At 37.2% G+C, this 21,753-nt stretch overlaps 1 protein-coding gene across 1 annotated transcript in view; it reads right to left on the bottom strand.

The window, feature by feature from the left end:
- The window catches only part of STK31 (serine/threonine kinase 31), an 83,837-nt gene that overhangs the window by 33,625 nt on the left and 28,459 nt on the right, over nucleotides 1–21,753 (bottom strand). Inside the window, exons 12-16 of the mRNA XM_052639048.1 lie at nucleotides 11,553–11,732; nucleotides 9,879–9,995; nucleotides 8,804–8,923; nucleotides 2,637–2,768; nucleotides 1,331–1,432 (exon numbers count right to left, since the gene is read on the bottom strand). Coding sequence (XP_052495008.1) covers nucleotides 1,331–1,432; nucleotides 2,637–2,768; nucleotides 8,804–8,923; nucleotides 9,879–9,995; nucleotides 11,553–11,732 — 651 coding nt within the window. The remainder of the gene's footprint in view (nucleotides 1–1,330; nucleotides 1,433–2,636; nucleotides 2,769–8,803; nucleotides 8,924–9,878; nucleotides 9,996–11,552; nucleotides 11,733–21,753) is intronic.

Here is a 21,753-nt window from a genome sequence, read left to right on the forward strand (position 1 = left end):
CAACCTGGATCTAAATTAACCACCTTACTAACAGAAGAAAAAGTTTACTACAAATTTTAAGCTTGGCTTACATATACAGGCACAAAATCTTGCCTAAGGTCAAAGTCCACACTCACTTTCAAGCTAAAATGAAAAAATGTGATGAAAAATCAACTGGAATCACAAATTGTCACTAGTCCTCAAAATATAAGAACACAGTAACACTTTAAAATGCTGGCTATTTCATGTAGGAAAAAAAATCATAAAAGCCTAGAAAGAAAAAAATAAACATGTAGCTCGACAAAAGCTAATTTGCAGCAAGTGTGTCACCTGAATATCCTTAGAAAAGTCATTTATCACGTGTTTTATTCAGTAAAATTTCCAGACAGTTATCAAGTTCATGGGAGACAGTTATTTTATCCAATATTCACAAGATGAATAATGAAGTACACACAGGTAAGTTTGCTAAATATCACATAATAAAGTGCCTATTATTTTCATAGTACTTTTATTCTTCAGAGCACTGTTTCTTACCTTCCTTTTCTTCCCATAATATCCCTAAAATATAAAATGCAATATTCTTTCCATTTTAAAGACAAGATATGCTGACTGATTCTTCCAAAGTAACAAAAATCAGTGGTAAAACTTACCCTCAACCCAGTAGTTTTATTTTGTAATATTCAACTAAATTATGGTACCCTGTTAATTTTTTCACTGCAGTCTTAAGCTAAAATAATAATCATATAGATTTTAATAAAGGAAAAATCTTTGGGCTTTATGTTAAACAGAAAACAAGTAGTATGCAAAACTGTCTGTGATATAATCTTGATTCCTGTAAAAAGAAGACTAGAAGGAAGATAAGTTAAAAGTTTAGTATAATTATACTACTGTTACCACCGATTGAGAAAGTTACAGATGATATTTCTTTATACTTTTCTGCAATTTTCTGCAAGCATCCGGAACAATGGTTATGAAATATTCTGTCATCAGAAATTAACATCTAAGTTCACATAAATATTATTCTATCAACAGTTAGTCACTTAGTTGTGTCTGACTCCCTGCGCCACCATAGACTACAGACTGCCAGGATCCTCTGTCCAAGGAATTCTCCAGGAAAGACTACCAGAGTGGATAGTCAAGCCCTTCTCCAGGGGGTCTTCCCAACACAGGGACCAAACCCACGTCTCCTGCTTTGCAGGCAAATTACCATCTGACACACCAGGGAAACCCCCATACCAAGATAACTATGCCAATATAATCTCTGCCTTGTGATTACAGTCCACTTCATAAAAACAGGTATTTGAATCCAATTTTAAAACTAAATCAACATTTCAAAGAATCAAGTACTTACATATTCCTCCTGCTCATGATAAATTCCCTGAAAGACACTATTCCGTAACTGAGTTATTTCTTGTTTTATTTTTTCAATCTCAGATCCATCATGGTCATCAGACTTTAACCAGAAAGAAAAAAATAACGTTACAGGCTTATTAAAGTAGACTGAAAACAAGTTCTTCCTAGTAAGAATTAATGTAACTTCTATGGCAAATCACTGTCTGATTTTCACGTATCCTTCCATAGCTAGCACTTAACAGTCCCTCATAACATAATTGTCAAATTAATATTAGTTTAATATTAGTTTATTCTAACCCTGAATTTTCTAAAACCTACAAAAAGGGATTATAAAAATAAAGCCATAAAGTCTATTACATAGATTTTTCTTATCTCTTAATTTGCTGTATAGATGTTCTCTAAGATGACCAACTGCCACCATAAAATAAATATCAAGAACAGGAAACCAGAATACAATTAAATTCCACGGAATCTTTCTCCATGTAAAACTTAAGTTTAAAAAAATCAGTAAACATGTGGCATGCCTAGGAAAAACAATGTAGGACTCCTAAAGACTCTGTAAACATCAATGATAATAAATAAGTCTCCTTAAAAGGTACATGTCTTTAAGGTTAGATGTATTTCTATAACAGTTAAAAAAAGTAAACTAAAAAAGACCTCACGTCCTACAGCCCAGAAGAGGATAAAACTAGAAGAATTTTAAACTATTAAATTAGTTCCATGCTTAACTGCTCCAATGAGAAAGAAAGCTAATTCAAGTTGGATTAAGATATAATGTAAACCCCTTTGATAAGTAAATGGAATCCTCAAGGGAACAAAGAATGACAGTTTATTCACAAAGTTTCAAGCCTAAAAGCTAAAAGTGTCCTAATTCTTTTTGTTCTATTACATATGAAAACAACTTAAAATATCTGCAAGAAATACTATGTCCAGCCCTTAAAAAGAGAGTTAACAAAAGACATCCTGATCTTTATAACAAAATTCTACCTTTGGGGGAGCACCCTGTCACCTCTCAGCATGTAAAGGCTTGTTTTTAATAGACATTGCAACAGTCCCAGTAAAAGTTTTTTAAATTATTCAAAAACATTTATGTTACTAACAACCAAGGCAACCATGTAAAACATTTTTAGAAAACATTTCATGACATAAGAAAATGTTTTACATTATTAACAGTAACATACAGAGGGAAAAAGATAAAATATATAAAACAAAAAGGGAATAATTTTAAAGAGTGTATTTAAGAAGCAGACCCCAAGTAAAATTAGGTACACACAGAGTTCATTAAGAACCAACTGTTTTCTTACTTCTTCCAAATTATTCTTTTCAACCAATTTCCATCTCAGTCGAGCCTTTAAGCTTTTCAGTGTCTTTTTAATGGAGAGCAAGTGATCCACGCTGGGACTCTCATTTAAACATTCAATAATCTGTTTCTTAAACTAAGTGAGAGAAAGAGTCGTTATATTTTCAACACACAAATAGCAATATTTATTGAACAGTCACCTTTGGACCACTCTCTCTATAAAGTTTCAACTAATATTTACTGAGCTCAGATTGAAATAAAAAATTCTACAGTTTTCAACAAGACAATTCTACCCACTGACTTCTTGAATTTCTGCATATCTATTTAGAAGAATATCATTCTAGCAGTCAAAGGAGAAAAGGTAAAAAGTATTTCAAGCTGGACACACAGTGAGACGCACTTCACTACAGAAAATGCAAAAGGGAATTTCCAGTGAGGATGTAAACTGAATTTATCTTTTCCAAAAGTAGTTTGAAAATATATATCAAGTTTCAAGAATATTCATTCCTTTTGACTAAGTAATTAACAATTTTTAGGAATCTACTTGAGGAAATACACAAGATTATGTACAAAAACCATAGAGTTTCATGGTAAAAAAAATGGAAGTAAACTTAATATCTAACACAGATGAAAGGTTAAATAACATCATATATCTATGCAAGAGATGATGTTTTATTCACTCACAATCACAGTATACAGGAATTATTAATCATATGGGAAAATGTTCAAGAAAAACCACTAAATGACAAACACATTTTCAAAACAGTTTACAAAATGATGCAATACACCTAATATTCATATGTACATATATAATATAATGCCTTGAGAACCCCATGGGCAGTATGAAAAGGCAAAATAGGAAGAATCAATATAGTGAAAATGAGTATACTACCCAAAGCAATTTACAAATTCAACGCAATCCCTATCAAGCTACCAGCGATATTTTTCACAGAACTAGAACAAATAATTTCAAGATTTGTATGGAAATACAAAAAGCCTCGAATAGCCAAAGCAATCTTGAGAAAGAAGAATGGAACTGGAGGAATCAACTTGCCTGACTTCAGGCTCTACTACAAAGCCACAGTCATCAAGACAGTATGGTACTGGCACAAAGACAGAAATATAGATCAATGGAACAAAATAAAAAGCCCAGAGATCAATCCACACACATATGGACACCTTATCTTTGACAAAGGAGGCAAGAATATACAATGGAGTAAAGACAATCTCTTTAACAAGTGGTGCTGGGAAAACTGGTCAACCACTTGTAAAAGAATGAAACTAGATCACTTTCTAACACCACACACAAAAATAAACTCAAAATGGATTAAAGATCTAAATGTAAGACCAGAAACTATAAAACTCCTGGAGGAGAACGTAGGCAAAACACTCTCCGACATAAATCACAGCAGGATCCTCTATGATCCACCTCCCAGAATTCTGGAAATAAAAGCAAAAATAAACAAATGGGATCTAATTAAAATTAAAAGCTTCTGCACAACAAAGGAAAATATCAGCAAGGTGAAAAGACAGCCTTTTGAATGGGAGAAAATAATAGCAAATGAAGCAACTGACAAACAACTAATCTCAAAAATATACAAGCAACTTATGCAGCTCAATTCCAGAAAAATAAACGACCCAATCAAAAAATGGGCCAAAGAACTAAATAGACATTTCTCCAAAGAAGACATATGGATGGCTAACAAACACATGAAAAGATGCTCAACATCACTCATTATTAGAGAAATGCAAATCAAAACCACAATGAGGTACCACTTCACACCAGTCAGAATGGCTGCGATCCAAAAATCTGCAAGCAATAAATGCTGGAGAGGGTGTGGAGAAAAGGGAACCCTCCTACACTGTTGGTGGGAATGCAAACTAGTACAGCCACTTTGGAAAACAGTGTGAAGATTCCTTAAAAAATTGCAAATAGAACTGCCTTATGACCCAGCAATCCCACTGCTGGGCATACACACCAAGGAAACCAGAATTCAAAGAGACACATGTACCCCAATGTTCATCGCAGCACTGTTTATAATAGCCAGGACATGGAAACAGCCTAGATGTCCATCAGCAGATGAATGGATAAGAAATCTGTGGTACATATACACAATGGAGTATTACTCAGCCGTTAAAAAGAATACATTTGAATCAGTTCTGATGAGATGGATGAAACTGGAGCCGATTATACAGAGTGAAGTAAGCCAGAAAGAAAAACACCAATACAGTATACTAACACATATATATGGAATTTAGAAAGATGGCAATGACGACCCTGTATGCAAGACAGCAAAAAAGACACAGATGTGTATAATGGACTTTTGGACTCAGAGGGAGAGGGAGAGGGTGGGATGATTTGGGAGAATGGCATTCTAACATGTATACTATCATGTAAGAATCGAATCACCAGTCTAAGTCCGATGCAGGATACAGCACGCTTGGGGCTGGTGAATGGTGATGACCCAGAGAGATGTTATGGGGAGGGAGGTGGGAGGGGGGTTCATGTTTGGGAACGCATGTACACCCGTGGTGGATTCATGTCAATGTATGGCAAAACCAATACAGTATTGTAAAGTAAAATAAAGTAAAAATAAAAATTTAAAAAAAAAAAAAAAAAGAAAAGGAAAATGATAGGGTAATGAAACGGGAACTCCCCGGGTCGGTAGATGCCCAATATGCTACTGGAGATCAGTGGAGAAATAACTTCAGAAAGAATGAAGGGATGGAGCCAAAGCAGAAACAATACCCAGCTGTGGATGCGACTGGTGACAGAAGCAAGGTCTGATGCTGTAGAGAGCAATATTGCATAGAATCCTGGAATGTCAGGTCCATGAATCAAGGCAAACTGGAAGTGGTCAAAGAGGAGATGGCAAGAGTGAATGTCACCATTCTAGGAATCAGCAAACTAAAATGGACTGGAATGGGTGAATTTAACTCAGACGACCATTGTATCTACTACTGTGGGCAGGAATCCCTTAGAAGAAATGGAGTAGCCATCATGGTCAACAAAAGAGTCTGAAATGCCATACTTGGATGCAATCTCAAAAATGACAGAATGATCTCTGTTCATTTCCAAGGCAAACCATTCCAATACCACAGTAATCCAAGCCTATGCCCCAGCCAGTAACACTGAAGAAGTTAAACATTTCTATGAAGCCCTACAAGATCTTTTAGAACTAACACCCAAAAAAGATGTCCTTTTCATTATAGGGGACTGGAATGCAAAAGTAGGAAGTCAAAAAACACCTGGAGTAACAGGCAAATTTGGCCTTGGAATATGGAATGAAGCAGGGCAAAGGCTAATAGAGTTTTGCCAAGAGAACGCTCTGGTCATAGCAAACACCTTCGTCCAACAACACAAGAGAAGACTCTACACATGGACATCACAAGATGCTGAATACTGACATCAGATTGATTATATTCTTTGCAGCCAAAGATGGAGAAGCTCTATACAGTCAGCAAAAATAAGACCTGGAGCTGACTGTAGCTCAGATCATGAACTCCTTAATGCCAAATTCAGAATTAAAGTGAAGAAAGTGGGGAAAATCACTAGACCATTCAGGTTATGACCTAAATCAAATCCCTTATGATTATACAGTGGAAGTGAGAAATAGATTTAAGAGACTAGATCTGATAGACAAGAGTGCCTGATGAACTATGGAATGAGGTTTGTGACATTGTACAGGCGACAGGGATCAAGACCATCCCCATAGAAAAGAAATGCAAAAAAGCAAAATGGCTGTCTGAGGAGGCCTACAAATAGCTATGAAAAGAAGAGAAGCAAAAGCAAAGGAGAAAAGGAAAGATAAAAGCATCTGAAGGCAGAGTTCCAAAGAATAGCAAGAAGAGATAAGAAAGCCTTCCTCAGCAATCAGTGCAAAGAAATAGAGGAAAACAACAGAATGGGAAAGATTAGAGATCTCTTCAAGAAAATGAGAGATACTAAGGGAACATTTCATGCAAAGATGGGCTCGATAAAGGACAGAAATGGTATGGACCTAACAGAAGCAGAAGATATTAAGAAGAGGTGGCAAGAATGCACAGAAGAACTGTACAAAAAGAGCTTCATGACCCAGATAATCATGATGGTGTGATCACTCATCTAGAGCCAGACATCTTGGAATGTGAAGTCAAGTGAGCCTTAGAAAGGATCACTACGAACAAAGATAGTGGAGGTGATGGAATTCCAGTAGAGCTATTTCAAATCCTGAAAGATAATGCTGTGAAAGTGCTACACTCAATATGCCAGCAAATTTGGAAAAGTCAGCAGTAGCCACAGGACTGGAAAAGGTCAGTTTTCATTCCAATCACAAAGAAAGGCAATGCCAAAGAATGCTCAAACTACTGCACAACTGCACTCATCTCACACGTTAGTAAAGTAATGCTCAAAATTCTCCAAGCCAGGCTTCAGCAATATGTGAACCGTGAACTTCCAGATGTTCAAGCTGGTTTTCGAAAAGGCAGAGGAACCAGAGATTAAATTGCCAACATCCGCTGGATCATGGAAAAAGCAAGAGAGTTCCAGAAAAAGATCTATTTCTGCTTTATTGACTATGCCAAAGCCTTTGACTGTGTGGATCACTATAAACAGTGGAAAATTCTGAAAGAGATGGGAATACCAGACCACCTGACCCGCCTCTTGAGAAATCTGTATACAGGTCAAGAAGCAACAGTTAGAAATGGACACGGAACAACAGACTGGTTCCAACAGGAAAAGGAGTACGTCGAGGCTGTATATTGTCACCCTGCTTATTTAACTTCTATGCAGAGTACATCATGAGGAACGCTGGGCTGGAAGAAGCACAAGCTGGAATCAAGATTGCCGGGAGAAATATCTATAACCTCAGATATGCAGATGATACCACCCTTATGGCAGAAAGTGAAGAGAAGCTAAAAAGCCTCTTGATGGAAGTGAAAGAGGAGAGTGAAAAAGTTGGCTTAAAGCTCAACATTCAGAAAACGAAGATCATGGCATCTGGTCCTATCACTTCATGGGAAATAGATGGGGAAACAGTGGAAACAGTGTCAGACTTTATTTTTGGGGGCTCCGAAGTCACTGCAGATGGTGACTGCAGCCATGAAATTAAAAGACGCCATGAAATTAAAAGATTCTTACTCTTGGAAGAAAAGTTATGACCAACCTAGATAGCATATTCAAAAGCAGAGATATTACTTTGCCCACAAAGGTCACTGCAGATGGTGACTGCAGCCATGAAATTAAAAGATTCTTACTCTTGGAAGAAAAGTTATGACCAACCTAGATAGCATATTCAAAAGCAGAGATATTACTTTGCCCACAAAGGTCTGTCTAGTCAAGGCTATGGTTTTTCCAGTGGTTATGTATGGATGTGAGATTTGTACTGTGAAGAAAGCTGAGCGCCCAAGAATTGATGCTTTTGAACTGTGGTGTTGGAGAAGACTCTTGAGAGTCCCTTGGACTACAAGGAGATCCAACCAGTCTATCCTAAAGGAGATCAGTCCTAGGTGTTCACTGAAAGGACTGTTCCTGAAGCTGAAACTCCAATACTTTGGCCACCTCATGTGAAGAACTGACTCATTGGAAAAGACCCTAATGCTGGGAAGGGTTGAAAGCAGGAGGAGAAGGGGAAGACAAAGGATGAGATGCCTGGATGGCATCACCGACTCGATGCACATGAGTTAGAGTGAATTCCAGGAGTTGGTAATGGACAGGGAGGCATGGCATGCTGTGATTTATGGGGTCGCAAGGAGTCAGTCACGACTGAGCGACTGAACTGAACAAATAATTTACTATTCAGAAAGTAAATACTCTGAAATCTAGCACTGACTATCTCTTAAGCTAAGGGGAATACAATCAGTGTTTTTATTTCTCCTCCTTATCTTTCTGTATATAGCAAGTTTTCCACTGTAAACTTGTATAGGCAGAAAGAAAAAGATAAGTTATGTTTTGGTGAGCATAATAAAAACCAAAGTTTAAAAAAAAAAACTCCATGTATTTTATCAGTAAATTTGCTATTGCCACTATAGGGTGAGTTTAATTATATACCAGCTAACAATGGCTGTAGTATTTTTCCAGAAATAGTAAATAATTTATCTACACACTGGGTGTTAACTACTTAAGAAAAGTTTAAGTATTAAAAATTTCAAAGCATCTGTATATAAGACCAATAATATAAAGCATACTCCAACCTCAACACTGTCCTTGTACTTGGATTGTACTGTGGCAATAAGGCTTTCCTCTGAACGGATCTTTTGTAGTACTTGACTACATGTTTTTAAAATGATGTCCTTGTCTGCATCACCTTGTTCCTAAATGAAATTACACAAAGAGAATTATATTTAAAGGAGTACAAAATAATTAAAACTTTTGATAACAATGGACAAAATTCAAAATGATATCTTTAACAAATTTGTATATTTCAAAATATGTCTTAAACATACATCTTTTTCTAGGGAGAAGTGAAACTTATGTCAAAGATGCTCATATGGGAAATTTTATTCCTATAACACTATTATTCCTAAAGCTGTCTAAACTAGAGCATTAAAGGAAATCAGGAATACTACTATGCTAGACATAAAAACTAAATAATATATAGAACTTCAACACTATTTTTATTAACAACCACATCTAAAATCAAGCCTGACAAACCATCTAAATAACGACAACTTGACACAGTTGACAGTGGGGAAATACAGTAACGCATATGCATTTTTTTTGATGTCACTCTATAAAATTACAAAGGGAAAAGAGAAACAAAATAAAGAACATAACCAGTTTAGTAAGCAACCTAAAGAGCTGGTCAGGAGTCCCAGTGAGCAGTATTAACATTACAAAATATACTAATTTTTAGCTTTATACAGCAAGAGAGAATATATACAATATGGAAAGACAGCTACTAATCAATCTTGTGTATTCACTTCCAAAAGGTCTCTCAGATTTTATTTCAAGTTTTTATAAACTCTGAAGAGTCTTATCTTATGGTTACTGAGTACGACAGACTTAAGTGCTATTGAAATCTGATAGAATCAGATTAATCTAAGAGTTGTTTTCCTAGAATTAAACATTAGATTTTTTTTTCTTGATGTGAAATATCCTACTAAAATGAAAATATCACCCTGTGGAAGAATAAGACTTCTCATTGTGTTTGGATTAGAACTTGGCAGTATTAGTATTTCAGACAGGCTTTTTTACAAGGAAAGCTAAGTCTACCAAGTTAAAAAAAACACAACATCACACTTTGCTTTAAGGAATACCAGTACTCACAATCAGAGATATCTCCAGCTCCTTGCAGACACCTGACTCAGTATTCTCCAGGATTTCATCAATATTATCAATTGTGTCATCAGAAATCAGTGATTCTTCCACAGACAGATCAAAGGCCTCATTTGTAAAAATAAAAGCATGAAGTATCTCATTTAATTATTTCAATTAGTACTGTATTCTTATACTTGGAGAAGAGCATTAGCCTATGTATTGCATCATATGAGGGAAATAAACATAAGAAATATAAAGTACTACCTTCAAAAACATTATGCATGGGAAAAGAAAAAGTACACACACCTCACACACTTAAAGAAAATACAGATTTTGTTAAAGTAATTAGTGGTTAAGAGAGATGAGAGAACAATACAGAGGAAAAGTATGAGAAAAAAACAGGGACAAGACGAGGATGATTTGAGGGAATAATAAAAGACACTGTCCAACTGGTAAAGAACCTTGACTGCTCAGGTGGCAAGTTCAAACTGGACAGATAGTAGGTAGACAAAACCAGCCTTTATACAAAGGAATGGGGGTATGATTACACCTGATATATAATGATGACTCACTAGAATTGAGGAATCTAAACAATAAAAGTTAAAAATTAAACTCTGATAGTTTTCATCTCATTAGGAAAACTAAGATAATTCCTATCAGGAAACAGACTTTATAATAAGGTATAAAATAGAATAAAATCATGGGTCCAAATTATTATATAAAACATAAAGGTCATAAGCAGTCACTCTGATTTCAGAGGTTCAGATCTGTGATTATGGAGGTCTAGATTTGGGAAATAGCAATGGAAATGAAAGATAACAGACAACCTAAACAGAGGATGATTCTGAAACAAATGAAGACAAAGAAAGAACTTAGTTATGTTAATGTATCCATAAGAAAGCATCAAAAAAGAAGAATTCTACAAGTAGCTAGAGAAAAAGTGTTTTTTTTTCCCAAAACAAAGCTAGAAATGCATATATGGAAACCAATCACAGAGAGAGATAAATGATACCAAAGATGTTTTTGTCCTTGCTCAGGAGGTTGCAAAGCAGACAGAAGAACAGAGAATCAGTAACAAAATTGGGCAAAAATTCAGTTAGGGTTCTGAGTACATTATACAAACCACATATCTCAAAGCCTTTTAGAAAATTATGTAGTGTTTTCACAATAATAAATAAGAACTAAAAAAATTATATCTTTTCTAATATTTAATAACCAAGACTAATATTTGCCATTTTAGATATCTTTAAGATATTTAAGATAAGTAAAACCTGAATGACTTAAACACGGCCAAACATTTTAATGATGATTAGTTAGCCAACTAATGTTAAAACACATATCTTTCTAAAAAAGAAACCAAAAGGAGGAAAGCTCTATCTTCTAAAGCACATACCATTATCTCTACACTATAGCTGTAAAATAAACAATTCACTTGTAATAAACTCCAGATATTATCTTACACCTGTAGCTTGACTGAAGCTGTTTTCATATATGTCCTAAACAGAGAATGTAAATAGGTAAATCCCTCACTCTACTATCCCAGCATTCTCATTCTTATTTGTTTTCTCTCTCTCCCCCTCCCTCCCTTGCTCTCAGAAAGAATTAAATTACATGTGGGAAATTTAAAAATATATATTCCCTGGTTTATGCTATAACATCACCAGGTAACAGAACTCCTGTTACCTTTAAAGTGTTCTGGAACCATGCTACAAGACGTTGTATACAAGTCTCTGTTTCACTTCTAACACTGGTGAACTCCTCTCTTTTATTACACCTCCAGTCATTAAATTTTTCCAGTATTTCTTCAGAGTTAATTCCTTCTTTGGCCTGTCCATATACTGCTTCTAAAGAGGCTGACAAATCCTGCAGAGAGATACTTCTGTTTATTAAAGTTAATTAACTTTATACTAAGAGTAAAGCACCATATTAGAATCTGAGAGACAGTGAAATGATATATTGAATCTCTATCTTGGAGAAGTTTATAAATAAAACTTTGAATATCTAGACATAAAAGCATAAAACTACCTAGAAGGTGATTTACTTGGATTATAATAGTAGAAGTTCATTAAATGAATTAAGTTTATAAACAGACGGCTTTATAGTCTTAGGCTTTTAATTAAGTAGAAAGTATCCTCTTTTCTCTGACTTTACATAAGAGTCTATTTTGTCCTGACATGGAAGTTTCTAAGGGCTACTGCTAAGTAAAAATAAACATACCAAATTGTACAAATAATTCCAATTAAGGAAAGACATTAAGCATATATATCTAGACAGCATATTAAAAAGCAGAGACATCACTTAGACAACAAAGGTCCATATAGTTTTGATCTTCCCAGTAGTCATGTACGGATGTGAGAGCTGGACAATAAAAAAGGCAGAGCACTGAAGAATTGATGCTTTCAAACTATAGTGTTGGAGAAGACTCTTGAGTATTCCTTGGACACAAAGAGATCAAACCAGTCAATCCTAAAGGAAATCAATCCTGAACATTCACTGGAAGGACTGATGCTCAAGCTGAAGCTCCAATACTTTGGCCACCTGACAAGAGCCAACTCACTGGAAATGACCCTGATGCTGAGAAAGACTGAAGGCAGGAGAAGGGGGCCAGAGTATGAAGTGATTGGATGGCATTATCGACTCAATGGACATGAATTTGAGCCAACTCTGGGAAACAGTGAAGGACAAGGAAGCCTGGCATGCTGCAGTCCACAGTGTCACAAAGAGTTGGACATGACTGAGCTACTGAACAAGAATATACATTTAAAAGCATTTTTAGAAAGGACTAGAAGAGACAAGATAGCTTGATGGCTCCCTCCAGGACTAAGACCCGAGAAACAGCACAGAGACAAGAGGAAAACTTAATAGATCCCAGAAATTTTTATCACAAAACTGAAAAACCCTTGGAAAGAAAGAAGATGGCTGGTATTCAGCACTGAATGAATATAATCACTGCAAGCAGGAGACAGCCTGTACACAGCAAAGAATCATCTTGGGAAAAAAGAATTTTCTTCTTATGTTCTTCTCCCTTCCTCACACTGGGCAAGAAAGCAGCAGCACAAGCAAGAGGCAATGGGTTTATACAAGTACAGTACGGAAAACTAGAGGAGGCAAAAACTGATAACCAGGACAGAAGACTCGGCCAAGCACTCTTCCCCTTCCCCCGAATACCCAGTACCATTTACACCTAAGGGGAGCAGCCCCTGGAAAAGAGGAAAGGCTGAGGGAGAGGGACTGAGAGGTCCTCTGAAGAGTAAGATTATCTAGAACAGAAGCCAATAGGAAGTAGTTGAGCCGAGACTGTGTTATGGTCTTCTTGACAGACCAGAACCTGGGAACAGGAGTCGACAAAAAGAAGGCCAAGGAAAGAAGGATGCAGGGGACCCAAGTCTCTAGTGGAACAAGGGTGCTTTATTCAGGGCAGCGTGTGCTTACATATCGTAATACAAGGAAGCGTTAGGTAAAAAATAAGGTTAAGTAAAAAACACCAAAACCAGACGCCTACAACAGTAACTAGGGGAGTAACAATCATCACAGGGCCAGAAGACAATCCGTGTATTGGAAATAGGAACATGACTAAGGAGTTTTACAGAAAAGTAAAAGGTTACTGAAACGAATCCATGTATGTGTTCTGCCTCATGACCTCAGTCCTGAGAGCTGTGTGCAGCTCTGCTCATTCCTGTTTTCCAGCAACTGATAAGGAACAGACGGCCCTTGAGAAACAGAAAAGAACGTATAGGATTCCTTAAAATTAAGGAATTCCCTGACAAGACTGCAACCCTGTAAGTTTTGAGAAGCAAGCCTATCCTAGTCCCTACATCCACCTGAGGTCTCAAAAGGTATGCTCCAAGCTTTCACTCTTCCCAAGGTCCCTCTTCCACACTAACACATACACACGTAACAGCACACCAAGATAGGTGATAATTCTTCAAGAGCATATGCAGTCTAGAGGAGAAGTACAGGGGAGCATGAAATGTGGCAGTAACACAAGCACTCTGAAAGAAATATAACAAACTAAGCCATCTTATTGATATTTCTTGATTCCAGCTTGTGCTTCCACCAGCCCAGGGTTTCTCATGATGTACTCTGCATATAAGTTAAATAAGCAGGGTGACAATATACAGCCTCGACGTACTCCTTTTCCTATTTGAAACCAGTCTGTTGTTCCATGTCCAGTTCTAACTGTTGCTTCCTGACCTGCATACAGATTTCTCAAGAGGCAAGTCAGGTGGTCTGGTATTCCCATCTCTTTCAGAATTTTCCAGTTTCTTGTGATCCACAGAGCGAAAGGCTTTGGCATAGTCAATAAAGCAGAAACAGATGTTTTTCTGGAACTCTCTTGCATTTTGGATGAGCCAGCGGATGTTGGCAATTTGATCTCTGGTTCCTCTGCCTTTTCGAAAACCAGCTTGAACATCAGGAAGTTCACGGTTCACATATTGCTAAAGCCTGGCTTGGAGAATTTTGAGCATTACTGTACTAGCGTGTGAGATGAGTGCAACTGTGCAGTAGTTTGAGCATTCTTTGGTATTTCCTTTCTTTTGGATTGGAATGAAAACTGACCTTTTCCAGTCCTGTGGCCACTGCTGAGTTTTCCAAATTTGCTGGCATATTGAGTGCAGCACTTTCACAGGATTTGAAATAGCTCTACTGGAATTCTATCCCCTCCACTATCTTTGTTCACAGTGATGCTTTCTAAGGCCCACTTGACTTCACATCCAGGATGTCTGTCTCTAGATGAGTGATCACACCATTGTGATTATCTGGATCGTGAAGATCTTTTTTGTATAGTTCTTCTGTGTATTCTTGCCACCTCTTCTTAATATCTTCTGCTTCTGTTAGGTCCGTACCATTTCTGTCCTTCATTGAGCCCATTTTTGCATGAAATGCTCCCTTCGTATCTTCAATTTTTATGAAGAGATTTCTAGTCTTTCCCATTCTGTTCTTTTCCTCTATTTCTTTGCACTGATCGCCGAGGAAGGCTTTCTTATCTCTCCTTGCTATTCTTTGGAACGCTGCACTCAGATGCTTGTATCTTTCCTTTTCTCCTTTGCTTTTCGCTTCTCTTCTTTTCACAGATATTTGCAAGGCCTCCCCAAACAGCCATTTTGCTTTTTTGCATTTCTTTTCCATGGAGTTTTGATCCCTGTTTCCCGTACAATGTCACGAACCTCTGTCTATAGTTCATCAGGCACTCTGTCTATCAGATCTAGTCCCTTTAATCTACTTCTCACTTCCACAGTATAATCATAAGGGATTTGATTTAGGCCATACCTGAATGGTCTAGTGGTTTTCCCTACTTTCTTCAATTTAAGTCTGTATTTGTCAATAAGGACTCAGATATTCAGATGACACCACCCTTATGGCAGATGGTGAAATGGAACTAAAAAGCTTCTTGATGAAAGTGAAAGAGGAGAGTGAAAAAGTTGGCTTAAAGCTGCACATTCAGACAACGAAGATCATGGCATCTGGTCCCATCACTTCATGGGAAATAGATGGGTTAACAGTGGAAACAGTGTCAGACTTTATGTTTTTGGGCTCCAAAATCACTGCAGATGGTGACTGCAGCCATGAAATTAAAAGACGCTTATTCCTTGGAAGGAAAGTTATGACCAACCTAGATAGCATATTAAAATGCAGAGACATTACTTTGCCAACAGAAGTCTGTCTAGTTAAGACTATGGTTTTTTTCCAGTGGTCATGTGTGGATGTGAGATTTGGACTATAAAGAAAGCTGAGTGCAGAAGAATTAATGCTTTTGAACTGTGATGTTGGAGAAGACTCTTGAGAGTCCCTTGGACTGCAAGGAGATCCACCAAGCCATTCTAAAGGAGATCAGTCCTGGGTGTTCACTGGAAGGACTGATGCTAAAGCTGAAACTCCAATACTTTGGCCATCTCATGCGAAGAGTTAACTCATTGGAAAAGACACTGATGCTGGGAGTGATTGGGGATAGAAGAAGGGTACGACAGAGGATGAGATGGTTGGATGGCATCACCAACTCAATGGATGTTGTTTGAGTGAACTCTGGGAGTTGGTGATAGACAGGGACACCTGGCGTGCTGCGATTCATGGGATCGCAAAAAGTTGGACACAACTGAGCGACCGAATGGAACTGAAGCCACCTTATAAAAAGGAAGCAAAATCAATGGCCCAGATAATAGGAAGAACTCAAAATAAGCATAACAAATCTTCTCAAAAATAGAAAGGAAATTGGAAACATAAAGCAAAACCAAGTAATTATAAATAATAAACAACTGAAATTATTAAGCATGAAGAAATAATTTTTGAAATAAAGAACACATGGTTTGGTTAAATGGCAGAATACAGCAAAGAATCAATTAGTGACTATTGATTAGGACAAAAATGAGACTCATCAACAACTACAGAAATAAGAAAACAATGGATTATTATTTTCAAAAGTCTTAAGAGAAAATAGCCTTTGCATCTAAGATATTTTATAGCTCATTAAATAACTATTGAAAAGACTTTAAATGTAATCAGCGGCTTAAATATTTGAGTTGTTTAAATATGATATCCTGAGACATTTAATACCTTACAAAGTCAACCACTCAATCTCTGCTTGAAAGGACTCTCAGAGAAAGTACTCTAAAATACCTAGTGAACCAAAAGATATCCAACAATTTATGAAGAGTCAGAAAATAACTCAACTCTACAAAGTTTCTTACTTGAGTTTTCATATACGATACCTGTTAACAGTCTGTGAGTAAAATCATAGACAGCAATTGTGATTGTTTGGTTAGCTGGTATTTGGGAGAGAGATAAAGACAGATAAGACCCACCAGAGGCAAGGGAGAATGTTCTAAGGTATACAGGGAAGAGGGTAGAAAAGGAGGAAAAAAAAAATCATGATAAACAGAAACACAAAAGTAGTCACAGAAATAAGTTCTAATAAAATAGTAATTATATATAAATCAATTAAGTTACCCATTCATTAAAAGGCAGATTTAAATGTTTTACTGATTCTTTTAAAAAATGATCCACTGAAGTGTTGTCTAAGAGAGACACATAAAATAAATGGAAGAAAAAATGAATCTATATATAAGGCAAATATTAACCAGAAAGACAAGTAGGATAAAAATTTTAAAAGGAAACAAAAATAAAAATTTATCCCAAAACACCTTAAGGAAAAACTATTATTACCTAATAGTTTAAAAATACATAGTTTAAAATAGATAACAATCATGAATTCATTAACACTTAACAATAAGCTCTGAAATATTTTGAAAAATTAAAGAAAACTAGAATATATATTAACTAGAAAATATAAAAAAATCTCAAAATTTACAAAATAATCAGATAAAAAACTAAGCAAAGATACAGAAGATTAAAGCTTCAGATCATAGCTTAAGCTGTAGATCAGAAACTGCACACAAAAACCTAGAATATATTTTATTTTTGAATTTATAAAAACAGTCATGAAACATTAACCATGTATTGTAGGCCACAAAAGAAGCCCCAACAAATGCTAATGAAATCAAATATTGTGACATTTCACTTCTTTGACCTTCATTATAAAAGTATAAGTTATATTACTTAAATACTTGAAGAAAATAAAGAAAAATCTAACTATTTTTTAGCAAAATAGAGAACTTAAGAATAATCTGAACTTATGCAGCTCAATTCCAGAAAAATAAAGGACCCCATCAAAAAATGGGCCAAAGAACTAAATAGACATTTCTCCAAAGACGACATATGGATGGCTAACAAACACATGAAAAGATGCTCAACGTCACTCATTATTAGAGAAATGCAAATCAAGACCACAATGAGGTACCACTTCACACCAGTCAGAATGGCTGCGATCCAAGCAATAATGCTGGAGAGGGTGTGGAGAAAAAGGAACCCTCTTACACTGTTGGAGGGAATGCAAACTAGTACAGCCACTATGGAGAACAGTGTGGAGATTCCTTAAAAAACTGCAAATAGAACTGCCTTATGACCCAGCAATCCCACTGCTGGGCATACACACTGAGGAAACCAGAATAGAAAGAGACACATGTACCCCAATATTCATCGCAGCACTGTTTATAATAGCCAAGACATGGAAACAACCTAGATGTCCATCAGCAGATGAATGGATAAGAAATCTGTGGTACATATACACAATGGAGTATTACTCAGCTATTAAAAATAATACATTTGAATCAGTTCTAATGAGATAGACGAAACTGGAGCCAATTATACAGAGTGAAGTAAGCCAGAAAGAAAAACACCAATACAGTATACTAACACATATATATATATAATTTAGAAAGATGGTAATGATGACCCTGTATGCCAGACAGCAAGAGAGACACAGATGTGTAGATTGGACTTTTGGACTCTGAGGGAGAGGGAGAGGGTGGGATGATTTGGGAGAATGGTATTGAAACGTATACTATCATGTAAGAAACGAATCGCCAGTCTATGTTCGATGTAGGATGCAGGATGCTTGGGGCTGGTGCACGGGGATGATCCGGAGGGATGATGTGAGGTGGGAGGGGGCTTCATGTTTGGGAGCTCATGTACACCCATGGCGGATTCATGTCAATATATACCAAAACCTATACAGTATTGTAAAGTAAAATAAAGTAAAAATAAAAATTTAAAAAAATGTTAAAAAAATAAAGAATAATCTAGTGACAAAAGGGAAGAATAGAAAGGGAAAGAAACCAGATTTGGCAAAAAGTCTTTTAAGATTAAATTTTAAAAAGAAAAGAGTTTTAAAACGATCTTGGCTGCCGATCCTTTAACTCTGTAACAGTTAATGAAAAGAAATAAACCATTACAGAGTAAAGCTGCACTGTTGCTGCTGCTAAGTCGCTTCAGTCGTGTCTGACTCTGTGTGACCCCACAGACGGCAGCCCACCAGGCTCCCCCGTCCCTGGGATTTTCCAGGCAAGAACACTGGAATGGGTTGCCATTTCCTTCTCCAATGCATGAAAGTGAAAAGTGAAAGTGAAGTCACTCAGTCGTGTCCAACTCTTAGCGACCCCATGGACTGCGGCCCACCAGGCTCCTCCGTCCATGGGATTTTCCAGGCAAGAGTACTGGAGTGGGGTGCCACTGCCCTCTCCAGAATCAGGTCTAAGGCCAGTCAATTTTCCCCATGCCATTTTGCTGGTAGCATCTGTTTTGCTATTCCCCTTAGAGCATCTCTGGTATAGTTAACAAACCTCTGTTGGTTATAGTAAATATAGTTTATCCAATCAACATTTTTATTAATGGTGGACCACCAGAATAATACCGACTCGAACCCTGCTGCTATTTGGTTTCTAGCCTTGGATTCATTAGGAATACTTCTAGGGACCCCAACAGAATAATTATATAGGGATCAAATGACCCACTCGGGGCAAGAGTGTTCCTTTTGGCTCTATGGTTAGTCTGCTTAAGAGGTGGATCCGAGTGTCGAAATGCCAGGGTGAAAAGGACAGCCAATTGAACTAGGGTGCAAATTCCACTCCAGTTGGCTGGTAGAGTCTCCAGCCATGGTCCTCCACAACACCGCATGTCTTCCCAGGCGCAGAATGGTTGCTCATTCCCTCAAAGGACTGGCCTTCACTGCACCCGGACACATTCCCCAAGAATGCTAACTGTTCCCCCCACCTACAGAGGCACGAGGTATAGCTCACATTATGGAATGGGGGTTTGACAGTCCTTGCGGGTTATACCTAGGACCCTTCACAGTCACGAACATTAGACAGGTGAATTCTTACATCACTGGCCTTTTCTATGCAAATCTTATTTCACCATTCTGGAATAACCTATACTATTTATTCAATTCTGTTTAAGAAAATGTTTCAAATAATGGCTCCAATGGTTCCTGAACCATACATAATAACAGGAAAACTACATATTAATCAAATTGCCAACATCTGCTGGATTATATAAAAAGCTAGAGAATTCCAGAAAAACATCTATTTCTGCTTCATTGACTAAGCTAAACCCTTTGACTGTGCAGATCACAATAAACTATGAAAAATTATCTTAGAGGTAGGAATACCAGATCACCTTACCTGCCTCCTGGGAAACATGTATGCAGGAGGTCAAGAAGCAATAGAACAGGATATGGATTGGGAAAGGAGTATATCAAGGCTGTATATTGGCACTCTGCTTGTTTAATTTATATGCAGAGTACATCATGAGAAATGCTGGGCTGGATGAAGCACAAACTGGAATCAAGATTGCTGGGAGAAATACCAGTAACCTCAGATATGCAGATGATACCATCCTCAGGGCAGAAAGCAAAGAAGAATTAAAGAGCCTCTTGATGAAGGTGAAAGAAAGAAGTAAAAAAGCTAGCTTAAAACTCAAATTTCAAAAAACTAAGATCATGGCATCCAGTCCCATCACTTCATGCATGGCAAACAGACAGAGATACAATGGAAACAGTGACAAACTTTATTTTCTTGGGCTCCAAAATCACTACAGACGGTGACTGTGGTCATGAAATTAAAAGGCGCTTGCTCCTTGGAAGAAAAGCTATGAAAAACCTAGACAGCATATTAAATAGCAGAGACATTACTTTGACAAAAAAGGTCAGGTCCATATAGTCAAAACTATGGTTTTTTCAGTAGTAATGTACAGATATAACAGCTGGACAATAAAAAAGGATGGGCACTGAAGAACTGATGCCTTCAAACTGTGGTGCTGTGGTGCTGAAGAAGACAATCTTGAAATTGAGTCTCCCTTGGACAGCAAGGAAAGCAAAGCAGTCAATCCTAAAAGAAATGGGTCCTGAATATTCACTGGAAGGACTGATGTTGAAGCTGAAGCTCCAATACTTTGGCCACCTGATGCAAAGAGACAACTCATTGGAAAAGACCCTGATGCTAGGAAAGACTGAAGGCAGGAGGAGAAGGGGATGACAGAGGATGAGATGGCTGGATGGCATAACCAACCTAATGGACATGATGTTTGAGCAAACTCCAGGAGACAGTGAAGGAAAGGGAAGCCTGGCGTGCTGTAGTCCATGAGGTCACAGAGTCAGACATGACTGAGTGACTGAACAACAACATCTTCAACCAGGTGTACAGAAAGACACAAGTGCTCGGATGTCCCTTAATAACCTTTTATCCAATTTTCCAGCAAGCTTAACCCCCTCCCTACAGTCCAAAACAAGATAGCTAGTATTCAGCTTGGTATTAAAAATACTGTCAAAAGCAGTAAAAATTCAAAGATACATAAAATGTAGGAGTAGAAGAGGGTTATTCTGTTCAAATGATAAAATCACATCGAAAGTTCAGAGTATCAACTGACAAAAACTAAAAAAGAGTTCAGCAGAGTTGCCAGAAAAACATCAGTATATAAAAATCATCAGTATGCCTCTATACCATCAAAAGAACAAGGGAAGTGAAAGTAAGACAGCATTCACAGAGGAACCAAAAATGCAAACATCTTGGAGTTAAATCGAGAAAAACGCATGAGGACTTAAGAGAAAAATTTTAAACAACATTAAAAGATATAAAAGATCCCAATAAGCAGAAAGAAATACTATACTAATAGGTGGAATGATAACACTGTCATGCCCATTCATTCTAAATTAGTCATTTCTGAGATGGTAGGATTTGACTAAAGATAAGGAGCAGCCGCTGTGCTTTGCTGAAGTAGCTGTGAAGAGATACCCCACATCCAACGTAAGAGAAACCCAAGTAAAATGGTAAGTGTTGCAAGAGGGCATCAGAGGGCAGACACACTGAAACCATACTCACAGAAAACTAGTAAATCCAATCACACTAGGATCACAGCCTTGTCTAACTCAATGAAACTAAGATATGCTCACGGGGCAACCCAAGACGGGGAGGTCATCGTGGAGAGGTCTGACAGAATGCGGTCCACTGGAAAAGGGAGTGGCAAACCACTTCAGTATTCTTGCCTTGAGAAC

This window comes from Budorcas taxicolor, chromosome 4 (genome assembly GCF_023091745.1).
Source record: "Budorcas taxicolor isolate Tak-1 chromosome 4, Takin1.1, whole genome shotgun sequence".
Taxonomy (NCBI): domain Eukaryota; kingdom Metazoa; phylum Chordata; class Mammalia; order Artiodactyla; family Bovidae; genus Budorcas; species Budorcas taxicolor.